A 21,828-nucleotide genomic window follows, 5' to 3' on the forward strand; every position below is an offset into this window, starting at 1 on the left:
TTATACAGGCCCAGATGTCTACTTGGGGAAGACAGACGGTCAGAAACATTGATCTGAGGCTGAGGTGGTCTGGCTGGCCCGTATTATCTGTCCTGGACTGTCTTGCTGAGTCTGACTCATATGTCTGCTGAAGTGTGTGTGTGTGTGTGTGTATGTGTGTGTGTGTGTGTGTATGTGTGTGTGTGTGCGTGTGTGTGCGTGTGTGTGTGTGTGTGTGTGTATGTGGTACCTGTGGACTGGAAGACGCCTGGATTGCATTGGCAGTACCTGGAGGCAAACGCCTCCATCATACGATCAATCTTCTGGGCTTCGCCAGGAAGTCTGAAGCTCCACAGAAACTGCCTATAACGCCAGGAACAGAGAGAGAGAATTTAAAGAGAAATTTTGCTGATTTAAATCCAGCTCTGTGTCATGGAAGGGTGGGCATGTGTGTAGATAAAAAAACATTATGGACAAACACATTAAACTGAATGATGTAGCCACATGAACAAAAACTCTCTTTACTGACTCTTCTACAGAACGTTGTTTTCAGAATAAAATGGTATGTCTCACATCAACCAAAGTCTGTCAAACCAAATTTAATCGATATAGTGTTATGTCAACATTCGAGATAAATTGGGAAATTTTTGATATATTTTTTTGTGGGTTATAATATTGAAGAAGACAAAAACATGGACAGCTCCATCAGCTATAGTCCAATATGGCGCAAGGACCTGCAAAGGGTGGTGAAGGCAGCCCAGCGTATTATCGGGCTTGAGCTCCCTAACCTCGACAGACTGAGGAAAGAGCCAGCAACCTACACAGGTACGTCAAACACCCTGGAAACACACTGTTTGATCCACTCCCATCTGATAAACGGTTCACGGCACTGAGATCCAGCACCAGCAGGATGAGGAACAGCTTTTAAGACAATGACAAAGACAATTCTGATCCTGTCTTTACTTTAACCGTGACACCGCCTCACGTTCAGTGGTCGATTCAATCACATGCTTGCGCTCATTCCTGGTATATTTGTAGCATGCATTACATGCATGAAAATATGTCCTTCAATCCTCTCATAGTATTAAAAACTACTGTGTAATTTGTCAGATTTTTGAGAAGTCTTCAAACTAGAGTAATGAATTTATAAGTAACGGGATGTTCCTGGATCATATTTCAAATGTACTGTAGGAAGAGCAACCCACACCAACACAGACTCTTGTATGTCATTAACAAAGTGCTACTGTTGGTCTTTAACTCACCTTAAGGCCTGTACGAGGTTGAGGTCTGCAAACTCATGAAGCTCCACAAACGCCTGAAGGACCTTAATGTTAAAGTCATCCCTGTAGGAGAGGAGGGTCAGGATGTGTCACACATGTTTAACTATTTAGACGCTTTCCATTTAAACAGAAAAAACAGACACTAGACTGTTAATATGGGATTCATTTTGGAAATGCATTACAGTGACAATATCATATGTTTTGAAGGTCAAGATGGAGAGGAAAACCCTGCAGCCAGTCACAGCAGCAGTTTCAAACAGAAACCCACTGTGTTTGCAGGCAGTATGAAATCCCTGTTTTGACACCCCTATCCCTATTGATTTCCCTTCGATAAGAACCACATGTTCACTTGGTCATTTTACTGGCCCCCTCTCCTGTCACTGCTCTGCTCCATAAATCCACACCGCCAATTTCCTGGAGATTTATGCCCTCGTCTGAGCACATGCTGTACCGATCTGACAGAGAGATGGGGAGAGGAAAAAGAAAGGTGGAGGAAAAACAGAGGCAAAACTGGAGAGCTCACCGTTCCCCTAAGTAGTCCCCTATGACTGTTTTGTTGAGCCCCTCGCCTTTGTAGAGGAACTGTGCAATGTCCTCTGGAGTGTTCTGGAGCAGATCGTTCTCCAGAAGAAACTGGATGCCCTGTTTAAAAAAAGAAAAAGAAAAAAGAGCGCATTCTTGTATTTCAGTTACCTTTTTTGCTCTGTTTTAACAGCCCTGATTGATGGCTCGAGGGAGTTTTTCAGATTTAATTCAATTGTTAAGTGTTATTGATTCTGACAAACAATCAGTTGAGGGCAAGACCTGACCTTTTTAGGGTCCATGTTGAACTTCTTCCTCCCCATGGCGATCTGTTTGTTTCTTTGTGTGGTTTTGCTGCAATAAAGAAAACACAGACACATCCCTCATGTTACAGTAAAGGGCATGTTGTTGTCCCCAGGCTGCTGTGTTTATTCAGTAGGTGAGTTTGGGATGAAGTTTGTCCAGGACGTGTTGTGACTTCTTTAATTTACTACTCTGTCAACTGACAACTAGGTGTACATTGGGTTTTGACCTGAGAAAACTGGAAATGGGACAGACGTGGCTGCATGTCACTTAGCAGCACCTGTACCGTACACACAGTTTAACCCACCCTGCAGCCATTTGGATGTCACTCTTCTTTAAAACACATTTTTTATGCGCCCAACAGGGAAATCTCCACCTTTTGTGTGTCTGTGCATGCTCCCTAAGCTTCCTGTGTGCCCAAAATAGCCGTAGCCCCTTTGCCAGCTGCACCTGAGACACACACACGCACGCACACACACACACACACACACACACACACACACACACACACACACACACACACACACAGCCTGACACATGGCCTCACTCCACCTCATCAACCAATCGAATAAAGGCCTGTGAATACAGACTGTTTGGATAATGTTTAGTCAAGGGAATATCCCGCTTCACTCCTCAAACAAAGGGGGATTAACACACAAACACACGCGCAAACGGACACGACAGGTGCGAGGTTCGCGGCGGAAGCGACAACATGGCTCAATGGCTTTGTAGAGGAGAAGAGGCAAAAGAAAGACTGTACTAGCCCTGAAACCATTAGTCACTGAAGCAATTAGTCAAATAACAGAAAATAAATCGACAATAGTTTTGATAAATAAGAAATAATCATGAGACGAATAAATACTGAAAACTGACTTGCAGCCTTTAAACAATTAACCAATTAGTATATAAAAAATTTAAAAAAACCTCACCTCTCCCCCACACAGGTCAACTGCTCGATCTCAGTCATTACCTCTGCGATCTCAAACTTCAGTCGCTGCAGAGAAGAAAACAGCAAAATGACTCAGTCACTTATTCCATACACTAGAATTCACATTATTCAATAGCAGAGGGCATAATGACACATTTCCTTATAATTAGGGCTGGGTGATATACAGTATATTAAACAATTTTAAAAGGAGCATTTTTGCCTTTATTAGATGGTGGATAGTTTGGAGGCACCAGGAAGGAGTACGTTTCTGATTCATGGACAAAATCGCACATACAATAAAATGTTCAATGCCAATATGTAAATTTGTTCAGCATTACATCAAATGAGTCTTCAGACATGGTAAACACTTCAATAACTAATTTTATTAGTTTACAATGTTATCATATTACCCAGCCCTACTAATGGGAACTTTCTGCTGCTAGAACACATAAAACCCATTATAATAACATTATATTATCCTTGGACTGTTACTCACTTCAATATCATCCAGGAGCTCTTTTTTACTGCGTCGTATGTTTGACAGCTCATCTCTTTCCTCCAGAGACAGGTCCTCAGGTACTGTAAAATACAGAGAGAAGGGAAAATGAAAGAGCATGTGTGAGAGACGGAGAGAGGGAGGGGCAGGGTTATGAAGATGGATTAAATTAATTCACCTTCCGACCAGCCAGTCAGAGTCATAGGGATTAAGGCTGGCAGTGCATACCTGTTAAATCAATCCATTCCAAACACATTACTCATGACCTAAATGAAAACACTAACAGACAGGAGTTCATACTCTCTCAGATATCTCTGGGTAATCAGTACATTCATTCTTTTTTTTTTCTCTATTTACAATTAAGGTCTTTGCTCCGTACATATTTTATCCCACGGTTGAATGACCCACTCATCCATTCACCAAACATACAAGTTAAAAAAAGAAAATTCAAATCTATTATGGAACTCCTTTTACAAACATAACCCTATGTTTCTACGAGGACAGATATCACATGCTAAGAAGCAGTAAGCATGATTTTTCTAATATTTTAGGGAAGAATTGTCTTACTCCTAAGATCTTTACTCAATCTATCATCTCACAGGTCCGACATGTGCAAAAAATGGCTTCTGTTTGCTGGAAAAGCCCTCATGTGTCATCTCAAAGAAATTAGTTACTTTCATTATTTATTCTAAGAAAAGGGTTGCCCAGAAAACCCGGGACAAAGGTAGAAAAAATGTTGTAATGCGATAATATCTTCAACAGAAAGTTTTACATCAGCTGCAGCCATCAGCAGTGCTCCTCTGTACAGTCATAGTCTCAAACCCATCCATATATTAAATAAAAGTTTGTGATTGGCCCAGCGTGTCTCTGGCCGCCGGATATCTGTCCAAAACGCCCGACTTATCTGCCAGACCAAATCAAACATGAGCTTGCAGATTTGTCTGGTTCCCAGGAAAGGGTTTTTCGAGCTTCGATGCAATGAGAGCTGTGAGAGTGAACCAAAACTGCCGGACAGCTAAATAATGAGCTGAAACTCACTTTAAAGCTCTGCAAAGCCGAGGGGATCTGCAGATTCAGAGGGTATTTCTCTGCAGGTTCATCACTGCAAGCAACCACTTTCACATTGTCACACTGTTATTATAAAACAGGGATTGTAACTGCTTTAATTAAATTAAATGTCTTGATATCCATGTACATGTATTTTCTTGTGTTCATATTTTCTCCTGTTCTGTTTCTTTATATCTCATGTAGTTTGTTAACAAATACATTTTTAAGTACCACTTTTATACAGCAGCTTCGCAGTATACACGGTGTATGCACATAAAATATGGAGCAGGTGTTAGTATTAGTTTACACAAAAGTTTCCCAAGGCAATTTTCCTACAAACCAAATTAAATCCACGGAAATTTCCCTGTTGAAAAGCAGATCACTTCCATAAATAACATCCAGTGTTTGAAACACACACACACACACACACACACACACACACACACACACACACACACACACACACACACACACACACACACACACACACACACACACACACACACACACACACACACACACACGACGACCACTGACCATCTGGTGAGGCCTGCCCCCTCAAATATTGTATTATGGATAGTCAACTCTCGTTGGGCCGTCATTTGAGATAATTAACACTGCAAAGAGACAGCAGCACATCACGCAACATGCATGTTTTACTGCATGAGCATACACACACTGTATACACAGGTGAATACACAATATACACTCCATGCATACAGAATTTACACTTGACACACACATGCCATTTATTTTATTCTACACTGTGCGTCCCCAGGAGCCACCTCCTTATCTTTCATTTAACCGTGCCACGTCAACCATCCTCCCCCAGACCCCTCGGAGGACCTCCCCCTCTCTCCTCCAACACATCAGAAAACAGCAATCCATTTGAGAGCGAGCTGACAGGAAGTAGGTCATTTTCACATGGAACTATACCAGATTGTGCTTCTCCTACGCTTTTTTCTCTCTCTCACACACACACACACATGCACACACACCCCCTCTATCTCTCTCTTTGTCCGCCTCCACCCCAGTCCTTGAAGTGGGGGTGAGAGCAGATTCAAATCCCCCAACTGAATCACACCGCTAAGCAGCTTTGCAATTCCGATGCAGCCCCCCCCCCCCCCCCCCCCGTTGTTTCCAGCTCCGACTGTTAATAATGGTAAAGGAAGAAGAGTAAGGTTATTTCCTCTTCCCTTTATCTATCTACTGCATCTATCTCACTCTTTAAATCCTCTGCTCTCCTAGTCTTGCTCTGTAAGACAAAGTGACACACAAGCAGCATGGACTATTAGGTTATTATGTTCTAAGGGCTTATCACACACAAGCAGCCAGTCAAGAGAGCGGGGATCCAGATGGCTGTGCGATCATTTCTCTCTCAGACAGTGACGCTCATGTAGTATCTACCAACTTTTACAAAACACCAAGCATTGAGCAGGTGAATGATGACTCACGCTTCATTTCTCAAGATATATATATAAAAAAACTATTTATATTACTGGCTTGACTGCAAAGAAGAAAAGTCGTATGAGAGTTAGAAATGTTAATCTTAAATGCTTTTCATGGCAGTATGACAGCTGCCATTAAATCCTATAATATGGCCAAGTGGCTGTTTAGTGGGAGAGAGGTTGCTGGGACTGTGTGGGTGGATGAATTGGATGTCTGCAAAGGATGTTTTGTTTTCCCTTTATTTTATTATTTCATTGTTTTCTTTTTATTGTTTCACTTTTAATCTTTTTTCCCCCTTCTGTATTCAGATAATAAACTGTAAATAAAGATGGACGACGTGACAGCTCCCCAAAAGTGATACCAAAATATCTCGATCGGCCCCTTGTGGCTGCACAGATCATAAATCTCAACCCCGCCATAGAAGTGGATGGGAAACAGAGTCAAATATTTTTTTCCTAAAGACAGTTTCTGTTATTTTAGGGTTACACTTTTTTTTGCTGGTTTGTTTTTCTGACAAGTTTGTTTTTTATTAGTTATTGAATGCTAGAAAACGGGTGTGAACATCAAGATTGACAGCTGTGATTGACTCACAATTGCTCGGGCAGTTGTATGAGTGAGGCTTTGACTAATGCTCAGACTCTGGGCTTCAACATTACAAGACGACAACGCCCGTACCCGGTATTTTGGCTTCACTTTTTCTTCCATCCTGATATACAATGTCCGGTTCAGATAGAACGCAAAGGGCGATTGCATACAATGTCAGTGGAAAGATGCAATTAGATATGTAGGCTATTCCCCCAGGGCGGTATGAAATAAATGTTTTGACTTGAGCAAAAAACATACTCGTTCCCCAAGATGAAACCAAGTGAGAACCAACATGAACCATATTGGAAAAAACATTGAAAAACTGTTGAAAAAGTTAAGTTAAAAGTTAGTTTTTTGACCTTCAAGACAGTAGGTGAAAAAAAAAAACCTCACTATGAGGTCCATTTCGTAGCTGTTTTGGAGCTTTTGATCGTATCACATGATCTCAGAAGATGGAAATTGCCCATTTTGTGTTGCTCACAAAGAAACACGTTCATACATAATTTTACACACATGTTCCTGTCAAACACTGATGAATTTGTGACCTTTTTGAGACTAGCATCTTAACAAAAATGTACATTTCATTTCTGTTGGTTTTACTTATCTGTACAACATGAGTTTGTAACGGACTCCCAGTGAACGGTCTATTGGGTTAAAGAGGATAAAAAGAGAGAGAAAAAGTTGTGAAGAGGCAACATCTGCGTGCGAAAGAAGTAAGGACACAAAAGGATGCTCTCAGTGCCAAACAGCAGGGAAAGGAAAAGACTCAAGGGTGATGTAGGAACAAACACCGCACACCAGACATCTTCACACTCTCTGCCTGCTGTTGCTTTCTTTCCTTGGCTTCGGTTAAACAGCCTCATAAAGCAGTAATTGTGGAGCAAAGATACCCTGCAGGCAACCTACGTCTGTAATGCGCAAAGAAAAGCCCTCCATCCTTCCAACTCTGGCTGAAAGAGCCCGCCTGGACCAGAGAATGGGATAGATTGTCTGAGGAGACTGAATCTGTTTTGGGTAAAGATTCCCCCGCTGAGTGTGTTTTGTAGCATTAGGAAAACAGAGTAATCTGATATCATTGTGAGAACAACTACTACTATGCAGCCGAGACTGGGCATCTATTGCATTATGCATGAAAGTCTAGGAATCTGTGAGTGTGTTTATGTGTGTGTATTCCCATAGAAAGCAGCCCTCATGATTAAATCCATATAAGGTTATATACAAACACCCTATGCTTAACCCCAGGCACAGTCACATTGATTACCAATGCAACACCACTCAGCCGTTTCATATTATGACTCAGGGGGCTGGTGTTCCAGTATCAATCAATACATCATCATAACTCAAACTTGCATGCTTAGCCTCCGTCCCCCCCAAATGGTCTTAAGGCATGCATGGATGATTAACTCCCACTGTTCTCAAGTTTTCTCCGACAGACACATGGACCAGATTGTTTTAAAGGAAAGGTCATTAAGTTTGTAACTTCCTCTTTCCAATCTTACAATCACTTTTAGCTCTCTACTCCTGGTCAACCGTAACCAGCCGGGTCAACACCATCTCCGGGGTTAGGGGAAAGCTCAAAAACCAATATCAGCCAGGATCAACGTGCAGCGAAGGCAGCACAGACATTGTAGCATTTAAGAACTGTACGCCATTACAGAGTTTATCGTCTAAAGTGAGATAACAGTGAATCTAGAAGGGCACTGAATATGTGAATAAATGAATGGTGACAGTCTTAGCAGTTTTCAATGTTAGCGGCGGAGTCCGCAAGTCTGGAGCTGGATTCAAACTGCCTTCACAACAAAGGGTTCACAGGAAAACAGTGTCATCTGTCAATTGTTTTCTCGATTAATCGACTAGTTGTTGTCTATAAAATGTCAGAAAAATGTCTATCAGTGCTTTCCAAAGCCCAATGTGAACACCCTCAAATGTCTTGTTTGCAGCATGAGATCTGATCGTGGTGTCTCACAGCATGATGAAAAATATTTAAATTACTGACTTTCTTCTTTTTAAAACAATGCATCCCGAAGCTCATAGTTTGCCCGGCTGCACTGTAAACCAATACATGAGTTACCGAAGAACAACGCAGCTTGTGATCATCTAGGACTGATATAAAGTATCATTATATTACAATGCAGCAAAGTAAAACATTTCACAAATAGGAAAACTTGATCAAATCACTCTTTAGTATTACTGTATTCAGGTCAGGTTACAGTTGGTATATTATTAGTGGTAAAATCTCATGACGCCATTAAAACGTTAACTTGCCCTGCTCTAGACAGTCATATGGGTCATAAAAAGGAAAGCAGATTGCTCATGATGCCACTGATAACAGAGGCTGTGTTTCAGCTCAATGACGTTCTTTGCTGGAGTCACTGATCACTGTCTCTGTTACCGTAAAACAGCACAATTATTAATACTTGTACTCTGCATGGCGTCAGTGGAAGTGCTGCTCTACATGTGAGAGCTGCTTCCTAATCTGTGGATGACCCTTTAGACCCCACTCAACTGAAAACTACTCAGGGTTTTGAATAATACATTAATGCCCTGTTCCACTCCACAGTCCAGACAGGAAGATCTCAGTCCTGATACAGTTTACTGTCTACTACTGGAGAGATTGGGATCAGATTCACATGACCGATAGGTCTTTATTGGCAGATCAAAAAGTCATATGACTAAATGCCTTTGACAGTCAAAGCTTTCCCATATCATTGGCATCAAGGTCAGTCGAGAAGATGGTTTTGCATACTGACACCCCTGTTGTATCAGGTTATGTTCGCTGAAAAGTCAACTTGAGACTAATGAAACTATGTCAACGTGGGTGCTCAGGCTTAAAGTAATCACAGAGCCCCCAATTTACAATAAAAAGTCATTTAAACAATATGCCCAATTCTCAAAAAATGCTGACGGATAAAAAAAAAAGGCACTATTACTTTGTGAAATTCTACTTTGAAGAGAAAGCAAAGACAGAATATGGACAGAATATGCAGCTATGTTTGTTAATAGTTTGACCATTTATCTGTAGTTACTGAGTTAAAACATACAACCTTCAGTATAGTCTTTCAACTCTTTTGCTGATCAAACTATGGTGAAACTCATTTTGCTCAACTCCTGGCTAAAACTTCACTCAACAAAACCTGTATTGTCCTTTGGAGAGTTACAAACAGAGCCGGTGAAACGTTTCCTGATTTTCACCAGACATGATGTGTAACAATGGAGGGGATGTCTGCCGTGATTAGGACCGCTGCGCTGGTATTCCCGTAACAATAGCAACCCTGTAAACGAAAAGGAGGGCAGAGACTGTTCCCACCACAGGCTAATTAGAGAGCACTTACACAAGCTCCTGACACTAGATTGTGGCATGGTTGCTGCATATATGTGCAACCCCGCTGAGTTAAGAGTGATGTAAGAAAGCCGGGTAAGTGAGTCAGAGTCGGTGACACGCTGACAGACAAAACTCATGAGGGCTCATGTCCACATTCACTTCAGTGTATAAGCTTTGTCCATGTAACACTGAACTGCAGGTGAAAATAACACACCTACATTTGATTTGACATAACCACTTTCACAAGACCAAGCCTCAGTTTTTCATTTCCTAAATAAAATACATACCATATCGCCTTTTCCTCTCTCCAGTTTCCATGATGACTGACATGCCATCAGCAGAGGTGTCTTTGTCTGTGTGATGGTCTGTACTGTGTCAGTACTGTAGCTGCCTGCTGTAAGAGCTTTTAGCAGCTTGTTTCTCACTCGTGTACTCTTGCAATTGTGGCTGTAGTAATTGTTTTACCCCCTCGGCGTTACTCCTACTCACAGCTCTCAAGCATGCAGACACACACACACTCGCACACACTCACACACAAAGAACACACACACTTTGACAGTTCCTGCCTCTTGACAGATGACAGTAGGGGAATCGAAATAGCCCGCATTCCTCCTACTGCATCCGCCCAGTCTGGTCGAACCAGCTCTCTCTAGTCTCATCCCTTCCATTTGTCCATTTCTTTGTATTTTTTTTTTCAACTCTTACTGTTGGCTCTTCTGCTTCAACTCTTTTTTTTTCTCTTCAGACACATGCAGACCTCCATCAGCTCTTTTTTCCCCACAGTTCCTAAAACTACCGAAAGGCCCATCTTCACTTCATAAACGCTATTTATTACGACGATGATGGGCTTTTGGTCTGCATTTCACATCAGATCAGAGGCACTGAGGGCGCAGCAACAACAGCAGAGTGCACTCGTTTTAAATACATTCTACTCACCTTGAGAGCATCAGCTACAACTTTTATGAGGCTGGAGTAGCAGCCACTCCAGTCTATAGTGTTTAGGTTACTGTCCACTTTACTGAGTCACTTTTACACTATCTGAGGTTTCATTCCTCACTATTGCAAACATTAGATTTACATCAATGATGGTGCCCTTTTCCTTTGATTTTAGGTAGTCAGTGACTCCACTAATACAGTGCATCAAACTGCATATGGAGTACAAGTAAGATATTAAAAAAATACACATTTGCTCACAAGACTCGTGTTTTCTGCTCTTTACCACTCCCTAGTGTGTCTTGTTGGTGCTCTGTATGTGTGTGTGTGTGTGTGTGTGTGTGTGTGTGTGTGTGTGTGTGTGTGTGTGTGTGTGTGTGTGTGTGTGTATGTGTGTGTGTGTGTGTGTGTGTGTGTGTGTGTGCGTGTGTGTGTGTGTGTGAGTGAGTGTGTGTGTGTGTATGTTTGTGTGTTTCAACCTGCACACCTGTAACCAACCAACTCATCGACTCAGTGCGCTAACATGCAGTTTAAAAACCTAATAATAAGCGGGTTAAGGGCATACTCTGGTTTCTCAAACACCATGTAAACACAATACCCCGGGTTAACTCGGAGTTCTCATACCCCGGTTAACAGACCTAGAGAAGTCCTTCAGTACCCCGATTATTCGTGCGTGTCAACAGCAGTCCCGGGTTACTATCGGGTTTCATGCTCCATTGGTTATAACTCCCCCTCCCACAGTGGCTTTCGCTTTGGTAAGTAACATCACTACCAAGAAGACCAGTTTCTGTCGTAATTCTGCTTGTGATTTTGACAAAGGTGAACCAGAAAAAAAGCCATATTCAGTCCAGCTGTATGTTGGCAGAGTGCCACCTACTGTACCGGAGGTCGAGTTACCCTGGTCATTTTCCCATTTAACCTCGGAAAAAACATTTTCGGGTTACTGATGTGCATGTGAACGTACTGATCGACTCCTGTAGTATATACTGTATATACCCCAGCTCTACACTCCAGTCTTCGCCAGATCAATCAGTTTGTCAATTAGGTGCTAATGTCAGTCTCTAGTTCATGTTAGTATTTTCCTTGTGTTTGCCTGTGCTCTGAATAATTCTGTGTCTACCTATGCCTCAGGTCCATTTTCCTCCTGTATTATCGGCCTGTCTCGCCCAATGTCCCAGCCAGCCCACGCTATCTCAACTGCTAGTCTGGTTTACCGGATGTACAGTAGTGTGAAAAGCCTGACACATTCCCCTTCCCCACCTGCTCATCTCAGATGTCGGGCTTAGGGCTGCCCAAGTTGATAGTGATTGGTTTAAAGAAATACAAACAAGAATGATAAGCTGGTGTAGCCAGATCATACTCCAGCACTGACACAGGGCTGTGGAGATCTGGCAATGAGAGACTACTTCACCGCAAACCCTGGATCAACTCTCACAGCACCCACTTCTCAAATAAAACTGCTTGTGAACATTTGCAAAACCTTTTTCAAGTGGTGACACAAGTTCTGCTTTTGGTTCCAAAATCCACTCTACGCAACAGGAACACAGATCTCATCCATTATCAAGTTCTTCCATCACATTAATAAATACTGACATTGGGCTTCATGATGCTGGCTTTGATAATATTGATTTCACACGCATAAAACATGATTTATGTCTTTATTTTGCCAGTAAAACAAATGTCCACAATGGAATTTCAGGAGCAGCCAAACCAAACAACAGCACTCCAATTCCCTCCCAAATGAAATGACTAGATGAACATCTCACCTACTTTTCTACGAGGTCAGCTGATGTCTTATATTCCATTGTTAATCTAGAGAGTGGTAGTAATAAAGGGACAAAGATGAATGAAAGAGTTGACAGTCAATGCTACCAGCTCTGTGAGGCTGTACATAGTGCATCTTTATTGCTTAATGCTAACATGCTCACAATAACAATGCTAACACGTGATGTTAAGCAGGTATAATGTGGACGATCCTAGTGTGGTGTGTTAGCATGCTAACATTTGCTAATCAGCGCAACACAAGCTACAGCTGAGGCTTATGGGAATGTGTTTAGTTTTTCAGTCATTTATGTGACCTGCTGATGGCATTAAAGAAAAATTTCATATTAATCTGTCCAAGAGATTATTCAGTTTGGATCAAAGTGTTCATCAGACCAGCAGCATGCATGGCTAAAGGCAAAAGAAATGCAGAAATAAAGAAAACAACTTCTCTTGTGCCTCTTCAAGCAAGTTGCTAAGTCTTTCAGCCTTGTAAACACATCTGATGTGAAAGCCACGCTATTGTCCTTGAACGCAACACTTATATACTCTTTAATATTTCAAAAGAGTTCATGAAACCGCAATTGTTCTTGAAGAAAGGTCTGAAAAAGGTCTCCATCCACTTGGCGTTAAAGAAGTGACCGAATGTTTTTCAAGTCTGCAAGAGTCACTTGTTGTCAGCTCTAATCTTATAAGATATATCCATAGTGTTCCCTTTATGAAAATTAGATTACAAGGAAAAATCAAAGGTTACATCAAACACAACACAACCGTTTGATTCTTCAAAGCCTCAAACACCCTATAACAAAATCCCTTGAAGTTAGACAGTCTCTTCACTAAACCCACAGTCACTTATACATGAACAAGTACTGTGTGAGTGTGTGCCAATTTTCACTCTGAAAGAAACGTTACCTCTTCCCTTTGGAAAGAAGCCTAAAGAACAGCTTCTGATTGGTTTATTTTTGGGCCATCATATGTCACAATCCTTAGACAAATTAGTTGAGCGGTTTTGGCAGCAGGATCTCTTGTGTTTTATCTTTGATCAATTACAAACTTGACTGCTACTATCTCCCATTATCATTGTTGATACCTCACATGTCATTTAGGCTTCGTAAAGTTATTCTTACTAAATGCATATGTTTCCTTACACAATTTTGCAAGTTTTGCAACTGATAAACAGCCAATCTGGCTATCAGCCATCCATGGACTACAGAAACTGAGACCTTTTCTTATCCCATCACCAGTCTTTATCCTGCTCAGTCTTGGGTTTTTTTTTTTTCAGAGAGCAAAGACATTTTCAAAAGAAGATGGTGATCTTGACAGCCTGCCATTTAACCAATACACGGTTTGTTCACCAGCGTCAGACGTTATCACTCCGTTAAATGGCCGTAATCAGTGGTTATCAGCCTCATAAATATGGGTTAGAACAGGGAAGCCAAATCCTGCTACAGATGTGACTTGGTTAGGTTTAGGCAATAACACTATGTGGTTAGGTTCAGAAAAAGATTGTGGTTTGGGTTAAAATACTATGGTAAGCAAGATAAAACATGGGACATGAACTCAGGTCTCCCCGTGTGAAAGTCCTGTGTGTCTGACCTATCCACCACACAGACCTTCCTCTTATACAGAATTTTTGGTCTTTTATTACATCCTGCCATCAAACTACATTATCATACAGCGCCACGTTTAAGCAGTTTAGAGTGACCCTGATGGGTAATACAGTTTACCATTACAATAGATGATAACAGCTTACAAAGGCAGGTACTGTAGGACCCTACCACCTCATATCTACGGTAGTTATAAGCAACTGAAAACACCCATTTGATATTCTGAAAAAGGTCAAATCGGCAGATATGTGCAGGTAAGCAATAGTTAAGGTATGTTTGAGATTATTGTTGCTTTGTTTTGTCTCTCATGCTTGTTGTTATCTTGCTGTAATAATGTTCTTAATAACCTCACACTCTGTCTAGACAAGAGATTTCCTAATTTAGCAAGGATTCAGCTATTACAAAATACTGCATCAACTGCATGTGTGGGGCCAAAATAAGCCCTGAAGAATTTTCTGTCATATGTTGTGATGACAGAATTACCCCTAATTTCTTTAATATTATTAGCACCCTACAAAATGTCACCTACAAGCATGCCTGTGGCAGAGTAATGGCATCCTGGGCAGAGAATGAAGTCTCTCTCCCTCTGTGTTTGTTGTAATCTGAGCTTCTCTGTTGGTTGTTCTGATAGACTGTCCACATGATAGTGCAAGTACATGGTATTTCATGTACTCGGGTGAAAGCCGGGGGTAGACAATCCCAACCCACTTTTTATTCAGTGTTTTGAGTAGATCACCTTTAATGGTCAAAAAACTAATTATTTTTTCTGTCTGAATATACCTCAATTTTCCATCTGTCTGAAACACTCAATTTTAGCGCCTGATTGGTTCGCTTTTTGAGGTCTTCCACGGCTTTGCTCTCCGCGTCTCTGCCGGGGAATGACACTGTAGCAGCACTTTCTACCTATATGTATAGCTGTGACATCACAACTGTAAAGGCACAGTTTCTGAAAGCCGGTTGTGTGCATTTCTCTGTGGATTGATACTTTCAGAGTATTTATATAGCAGCTTGACCTGCTTTATAATAAAGGAGAGACATGGTTTATCACAATATGGGACCTTTAAGTAAACTATCTGAGTACTTCTTCCACCACTGGTAGTTTGAGTTGCCCCTAGTTTAAAAATATATCGGGTGAGTAAACCAGCCTACTCAGCTGTGAGGCTGTATACTCTGTCAGGAGATACGATCCTCCAGATACTCTTAGCAGAGCCTCAGTGAGGACCACCACAATCCTGTGACTCACTCAGGAAATAACTGTAGCGTCTCACCGGCCTACAGTCTGGTATGGAGGCCCTGAGCAGACAAACAGAACTTGCAGACAGAGAAACATAGACTACAGAGGAGGCAGCACCACAGTCTGTTTATACTGGGTTCAGGCCTTACATCTGGGAAAGAGCAGAGCAGAGACAGATGAAAGATGAAGAGACAATCCAGCTGCCAAATAGGATCCACTTCTGCTTTTGTTATTCCAAGACAGCAGGAAGGAGAGGAGGCGGTTGAAGAGGAGGAGAGAGTTCATAACAGAGTTAAAACCTGAGCCAGGATTTCTGTATTACACAAAATATGTGGGCGGTCCAGGTCAGACAATCACTCTTTCCCAGGTTCTGTGTGAACTGGTTTTCCAGATTACAAGCCTCGGCACAGGAGCCTTTTGTCTTTAGCCTCTTATCGGAAATCTCACAAGTTGAACACTGATTAGTAGTAAACATCGGCTCTGATTCTTGCATCATCTCTACAGAGGAGCAGGCTTTAGTTTTTGTCCTACAGAAGTAGATGAAAGTCAGATAAAAAAAAAACATCAGGGATGACCTTGTTGGCTGAGCCTTTGTGGTATTAATAGTCAAATTCATTCATACCGGTATCCTAAAAAATAAATAGTGCTGTTGCAGGGAAGTGTTGGCTGGTGGGGGTAGAAAGACACCAGATGTCAGGCTTCACGTCCTGCATCCCAAAATACTCTGGTTATGGTTATGATAGTTTTGCTTAAATTACTCCAGTGCTGGAGCATGGTCTGACTGCACAAGTTAACAATCTGGTATATGGGGGAAAAATGCTCTGGGATGTCATACTTTATACCTACACTGTATATCCGGTAAGCCAGTGGTTCTCAAACTTTTTTCAATAATGTACCCCCTTTGGAATATTTTTTTCATCCAAGTACCCCCTGACAACGACAAACAGTAGGGAAAAAAGACATTGTAATGCCTTTAAAATGCAAAAACACTTGCCACGTTTCAACCACAAATTGTGATTGCGTTTGTTGGGACAGTTTACGGCTAAAACAGCAATGCTGAATTTGAAATGGGGAATTAGGAATCATGTAATATATATTTCTTTAATTGCATGTATCCCCTGTAGTACTCCAAAGTATCCCCAATTGAGAAACACTGAGCTAGACTTTGCACAAATAACATGCAAGCTGACAAGGGCTTTACTATTAGCCTATTATTTATTTCAGGAACCTAAATATACAAGAAACTGTATACAGAAAAAAATGGCAGCAAACATTTTAGAGCTCCCCTTTAATTTTTTTTAAATGAGAAGTTTATGTTTGGTAGTAGCCCTTCATTTTTTCATTCAATATTACAACATAACATTTTTATATGCTTAAAGCCCACAGCTAATAGCGGTAATACAGGGGGAATACAGGAGGAACATCTAATGTGAAAGAGATTTAAAATATCTATCATTTCATAAAACTTTGAAAGGGTTTTGTGTCTCACATTTCAATATCAGCTGTTCTCATCTGACCCGCAAATGGAAGACTGGTTTCCTCTTCATTTAGACTCTAGTAGGAAATGAAACATACTAGAAACACAATGTTTTACCATGAACTAAGCACGTCTATGACCTCCGGCAGGCATGTATGACAACCACAGATCTGCTGGGAGCTTCCGCAGCAATAGGGATCTGCTTTTGATATCAGGGGATTAATGTTAAAGCATTTGCATAATGTGTCTCTGGTCACATAACATTATCAAGAAAAGAAAAAATCTTTTTCCAAGGTTAGCTGTGGTGCATGTCCTCACTGCATGACAGAAATTCAGCATGACAGAGGTCAACAAAGAGATTAAATACCTGTGAAGGAACCTGTGCCCGAGAGCCACTGTAAATCACTCGCCCTCCGAAATACCCTCAGACCACTGTGTGTGTGTGTGTGTGTGTGTGTGTGTGTGTGTGTGTGTGTGTGTGTGTGTGTGTGTGTGTGTGTGTGTGTGTTACATTGGTCATGAGTCATGACCCACTCAAAGCCACACCAGGTTATCAATCAAACACAGTCATCATCTGTGGAAGCACTGACATTGATGCATCATGAATTATGAGACAAGGAGAGAAAGTGTGTGTGTGTGTGTGTGTGTGTGTGTGTGTGTGTGTGTGTGTGTGTGTGTGTGTGTGTGTGTGTGTGTGTGTGTGTGTGTGTGTGTGTGTGTGTGTGTGTCTGTTTATAGCAATAGAGAGTGGGTGACACCTCAAGAAGTCGCGCTGCTGTTGTCCTTGTAAGAAGACCTGGTTATTGATGACAGTTCTGGAGCCTGTTGCCTTGACCTGCTCTGTTGAAGCCATTCCTTTTACATTTCACCGTCCTCACTTACAGCAACAATAGCCGTCCTATCTCTGAAAACAATTTTTAAAATTCAAGGGTCAGAGTGAAGGGAAAGAGCCTAATTATACTGGCACACCAGACTACAAATCACTTGTCAGGAATAGAGAAAAACGCTCTTTTCTGCTCTTCTTTTCCTTTCAGGTCTGCGTTTTTGTCACAATTGTTTATATATACTGTGTGCATGTGTTTTACTCTAGTAGTGACAGTGAGCGACCCAAGCCCCTACTTTATAATCCACTATCATCATCCATATCCCGCCCCACTTGATCTCCTCCATTTGTCTACGCATGGAGAGGGTTGGCAGTCCACACTAATCCTGGGTACACACCATATAAAGAAATGCACACACTCACAGCTAATGTGCAGATTTATACACACACACACATACATGCCTCCACAAGTGAAATAGTGGAAGAGAGAAGTATGAGGTATACACAGCTGGGCTGAGCCTTGCACCACTAACCTACTTAGAGAATCTGAATGCAGCATCCGCTTCCCTATCAGTCTCTCTTTGAATCTGTGCCACTGCTGCATGTCTCCATCTCCATCTCTCTCACCTTAACATATACAAACTGACACTCACACTCACATACACATACACGTGTATATAAACACACATTGACAGGTTGCTTATGAGCCCCTGTGTCAAACGGTCATCCTGCTGTGCTCTTTGTAGCCTTTCTCTGTAACAAACATCACAGTTGCCACTCTAAATAGCATACAGAGACAATGATGTGGAAAGGAAAAACTACAGCTGCAACAACCTCAGCCTTCTTTACAGCACCGGCGGCACAGTCATAGCTCATCCTCTCTTCCTATGAAAGAAGAATGAATTTTGCATGATGCAGCAGCATCTTACAGCAAAAAAGCGAGTGGGGGTAGTGGGTGGAAACATGCGCATTTTGCAAAAATAGCAACAAAAGAGAACTGGCAAAAACTGAGGATGTGCTTTAGTAGTTCACTGACACATTGACCCCCCTGAGTAAGTTACAGAGTGTTACCAATCCATTCTTAAAAGGGGGCTGGAATTGGTATGGCAGTGCCACGAGTCCTGGGGGGGTGGACAAGAGGGCTGTAAGAGGCTGGAGGCTGGCCAGATACTCTCTCTCTCACAGACACACACATACACACACACACACACACACACACACACACACACACACACACACACACACACACACACACACACACACAAACAGGTCTGGGACTACAGAGCTGAATACTGACAGTAAGAGTGTTTTTAGGCCTGAATCTAAATATTTACAGTCTAAACCCAGACATATAAAATGTATTTACATCTGTAACATAAGAAAGACAGCAAATTTAACATTTGAGAAGCTGAAACTGTCAATATTTGCTTGAAGAATGACAATTTAACTTTTCACTAAGACATTAGTGTATTCCAAACAAGCAGTAACCTTTGGGGCTAAACAAACAAAGCGAATGCAGAAGTGCCAAAAACTGCATTTCCTCAAATGGCCACTTGAGGCTGGCTCCAAAAGTAAGTCATTCCCCATAGATCCCCATGTTAAAATGCCCAACTTTACACAAGAACTTTATGGTTTTAGTCTCTAGGACTAATTTCCCTGTTCATGATAACTGCATGGGGGGTGATTGTTTTAATATAATTAATATAAAGTTCTAAATAATTGAGGTTATGACCACTTCACAGGAGTCTTGAGATTTGAGTGATGGTGGGTGCCGTCATAGGTGGCTAGCATAGACTGTAAGCTTCATAAGCCCGCCTCAATTCCATCCAAGCTCCACCTTCATGCCCATTTTTGGATTAGCTGGGAGTTAGGCGGAGACAGCCACCCGCATTGAGCTTCACAAAAATATAGGTGACATCACAGAGACTATGTCCATATTTTATCTAGTCTACGATTCCAACATGGTATTAATAGAGTAAACTACAGAGTGTGAAGAACTGGATGTACTGGCAGTCAGAGGGGGATACACCTTTTTCCTGCATCTTCAGCAGGTCAAACAATCTTACATAATTGTTCCAACACTCCCTTTTCCTGTCAGCTCTGCTTGGCCTTCTCTTCCCTTTCTGACGGACCTGACACATGTGCACACACACACGCACGCACGCACACACACACACACACACAACACACACACACACACACACACACACACACACACACACACACACACACACACACACACACACACACACACACACACACACACACACAGTTTAATGGGAAGCCATGAACTCCCACAAAGGCCTAAGTGTAGCAAAGCATGCTTTGCCTGAAATTCACTTTAGCACATGATTTCAGACCCCTGGGACATTTTAGCACGCTCTGATTTTTCTTTCTAAAGATGAGAAAAATGGCTCGATTTGCCTCATGTCACCCCTTCACGAGCCCCTTGATGGTCTGAATGCAACAAAGACAGATCAAGGTGAATGACTCGGTCGAACAGTAGACCTTTACTGCAAAGTGCTGTCTGTTGGATGAAGAGGAAACTGGATACTTTCTCTAAAACCCCCTGTGTGTGCTTTTCCTCCACTATTCCAGACAAAAATTAAGTCTTGCCATAGCCATTTATAAAAGTACTTCAAAACCTTTTATAAGGCACAAAAAACACTGTGGAGGTCCAAGAGGATTTGCACGCATGCCTCATGTTCACTTTACACTTAGCCTTTATTCATGCAAGTAGATTATATCCAAATCCAGAGAGTTGACTTCCATATGGGATAGTCTGACCTAATGTCTGTTGAGTCCAACTTGAGACCAATAAGGGGATGTCATGGGTAAATGTAAAGTGCTATCTGATATTCAGGAGGCCAAACTCAACAAGGGCTCTCTGTGTTCACTGACCTTTTTGTCGAAGATGAAATGCACACAGAGACTTTAGTCTATACAGTAACATCAAGCCTCATACAGAAGCCAGAAGTCTTTTTTTTTATCTCCACATCAGCTTCTCAAAGCAGTTACTGAGCCGTGGTGAGCTGGCCTGCTAGTGCATGACAGTGTGGGAGAGCACACAACAGTCAAAACAGAGACAAAACACACCTCCCAAACACTCATTGGCAAAACTAACAGCCAATACAAATAAACCCTCCCCATCCTAGCCATTAAAGTTGTATTATAAAGGAACAGTTTGACATTTGGGGGAATAAGTTAATTCACTGTCTTGCAAAGAGTTGGATGAGAAGACTGATATAACTCTCATGTCTGTACGCTAAAAGTGCCAGTGAGCTTAGCTTAGAATAAAGACTGTAAACACAGGGAAACAGGCAAATCCTGCATGGATACAAGCGAGTAAAACCTGTCCCCTCTGAGATCAGGGGGACTCACAGGTTGCAGGAGGTCGGCAGGCAGTGTTTTGGTTTTTGCACTAGCCTTACGCCTTTCGCCATTTAACAAAATACACTTGCTCTCATTTAACACATTTTAAAAAAAGCTATAACAGCAGACTGCAAACTGGGTGACCCATACTAGATCCTTGATTGTGTGGAGGTAACTTGTACAAAACTGGGTGTCTACTGCACCATCCCTCTGGTGCTCCCAAACATCAGGCAGGGCCCTCAGGTCTTTCACCTTCACACAGGCTGCATACGGATCGTTACTGCCTACCTGAGCCTACTCTGGCTTGAAGTAAACATTCTCTGTAAAAATCTGCTGTACAGGTGAACTGGGTAAATCCTCTAAAAATGATTAAAATATTGACATGGAAGATTCAGTCTTCAAGAGGTATGTGTAAGCATGATTTTTTTCCTATGCTCCATGAAGACTTCAGGACGCTTTTCTCTTATCTACATGACGGCGTGTGGTCTGTGGGGAAAAGACAGCCATTGCACATCTACTCAAAAGACAAAACTCACAGACCCTGAACAAAGCAGGAAGCTGCTGGCACTGTCCTGCGGCCATCAGATGAATGGCCCTGAGATCTCAAAGCCTGTCGTGTGCATCTCTCCTCACCCAAGTTGGGCAGCAGTGTGCCATAACCCTGCAGACCGCACACACACTCACACACTCAAAAACTGAACTGCCAAGAT

At 41.9% G+C, this 21,828-nt stretch overlaps 1 protein-coding gene across 2 annotated transcripts in view; it reads right to left on the reverse strand.

The window, feature by feature from the left end:
• Positions 1–21,828, reverse strand: part of cyth3b (cytohesin 3b) — a 33,407-nt gene that overhangs the window by 7,756 nt on the left and 3,823 nt on the right. The window contains exons 1-7 of one of the 2 annotated variants that reach the window (XM_083931322.1): positions 10,199–10,335; positions 3,509–3,591; positions 3,014–3,078; positions 2,069–2,135; positions 1,783–1,901; positions 1,242–1,322; positions 230–342 (exon numbers count right to left, since the gene is read on the reverse strand). In XM_083931322.1, coding sequence (XP_083787448.1) covers positions 230–342; positions 1,242–1,322; positions 1,783–1,901; positions 2,069–2,135; positions 3,014–3,078; positions 3,509–3,591; positions 10,199–10,241 — 571 coding nt within the window. In that variant the 5' untranslated portion in view covers positions 10,242–10,335. Of the gene's footprint in view, positions 1–229; positions 343–1,241; positions 1,323–1,782; positions 1,902–2,068; positions 2,136–3,013; positions 3,079–3,508; positions 3,592–10,198; positions 10,336–21,828 lie in introns of those variants that run through there. The other variant, XM_083931323.1, reaches the window with a different exon arrangement.

The sequence above is a fragment of the Echiichthys vipera genome (assembly GCF_963691815.1).
Source record: "Echiichthys vipera genome assembly, chromosome: 17".
In the NCBI taxonomy this organism is placed as follows: domain Eukaryota; kingdom Metazoa; phylum Chordata; class Actinopteri; order Perciformes; family Trachinidae; genus Echiichthys; species Echiichthys vipera.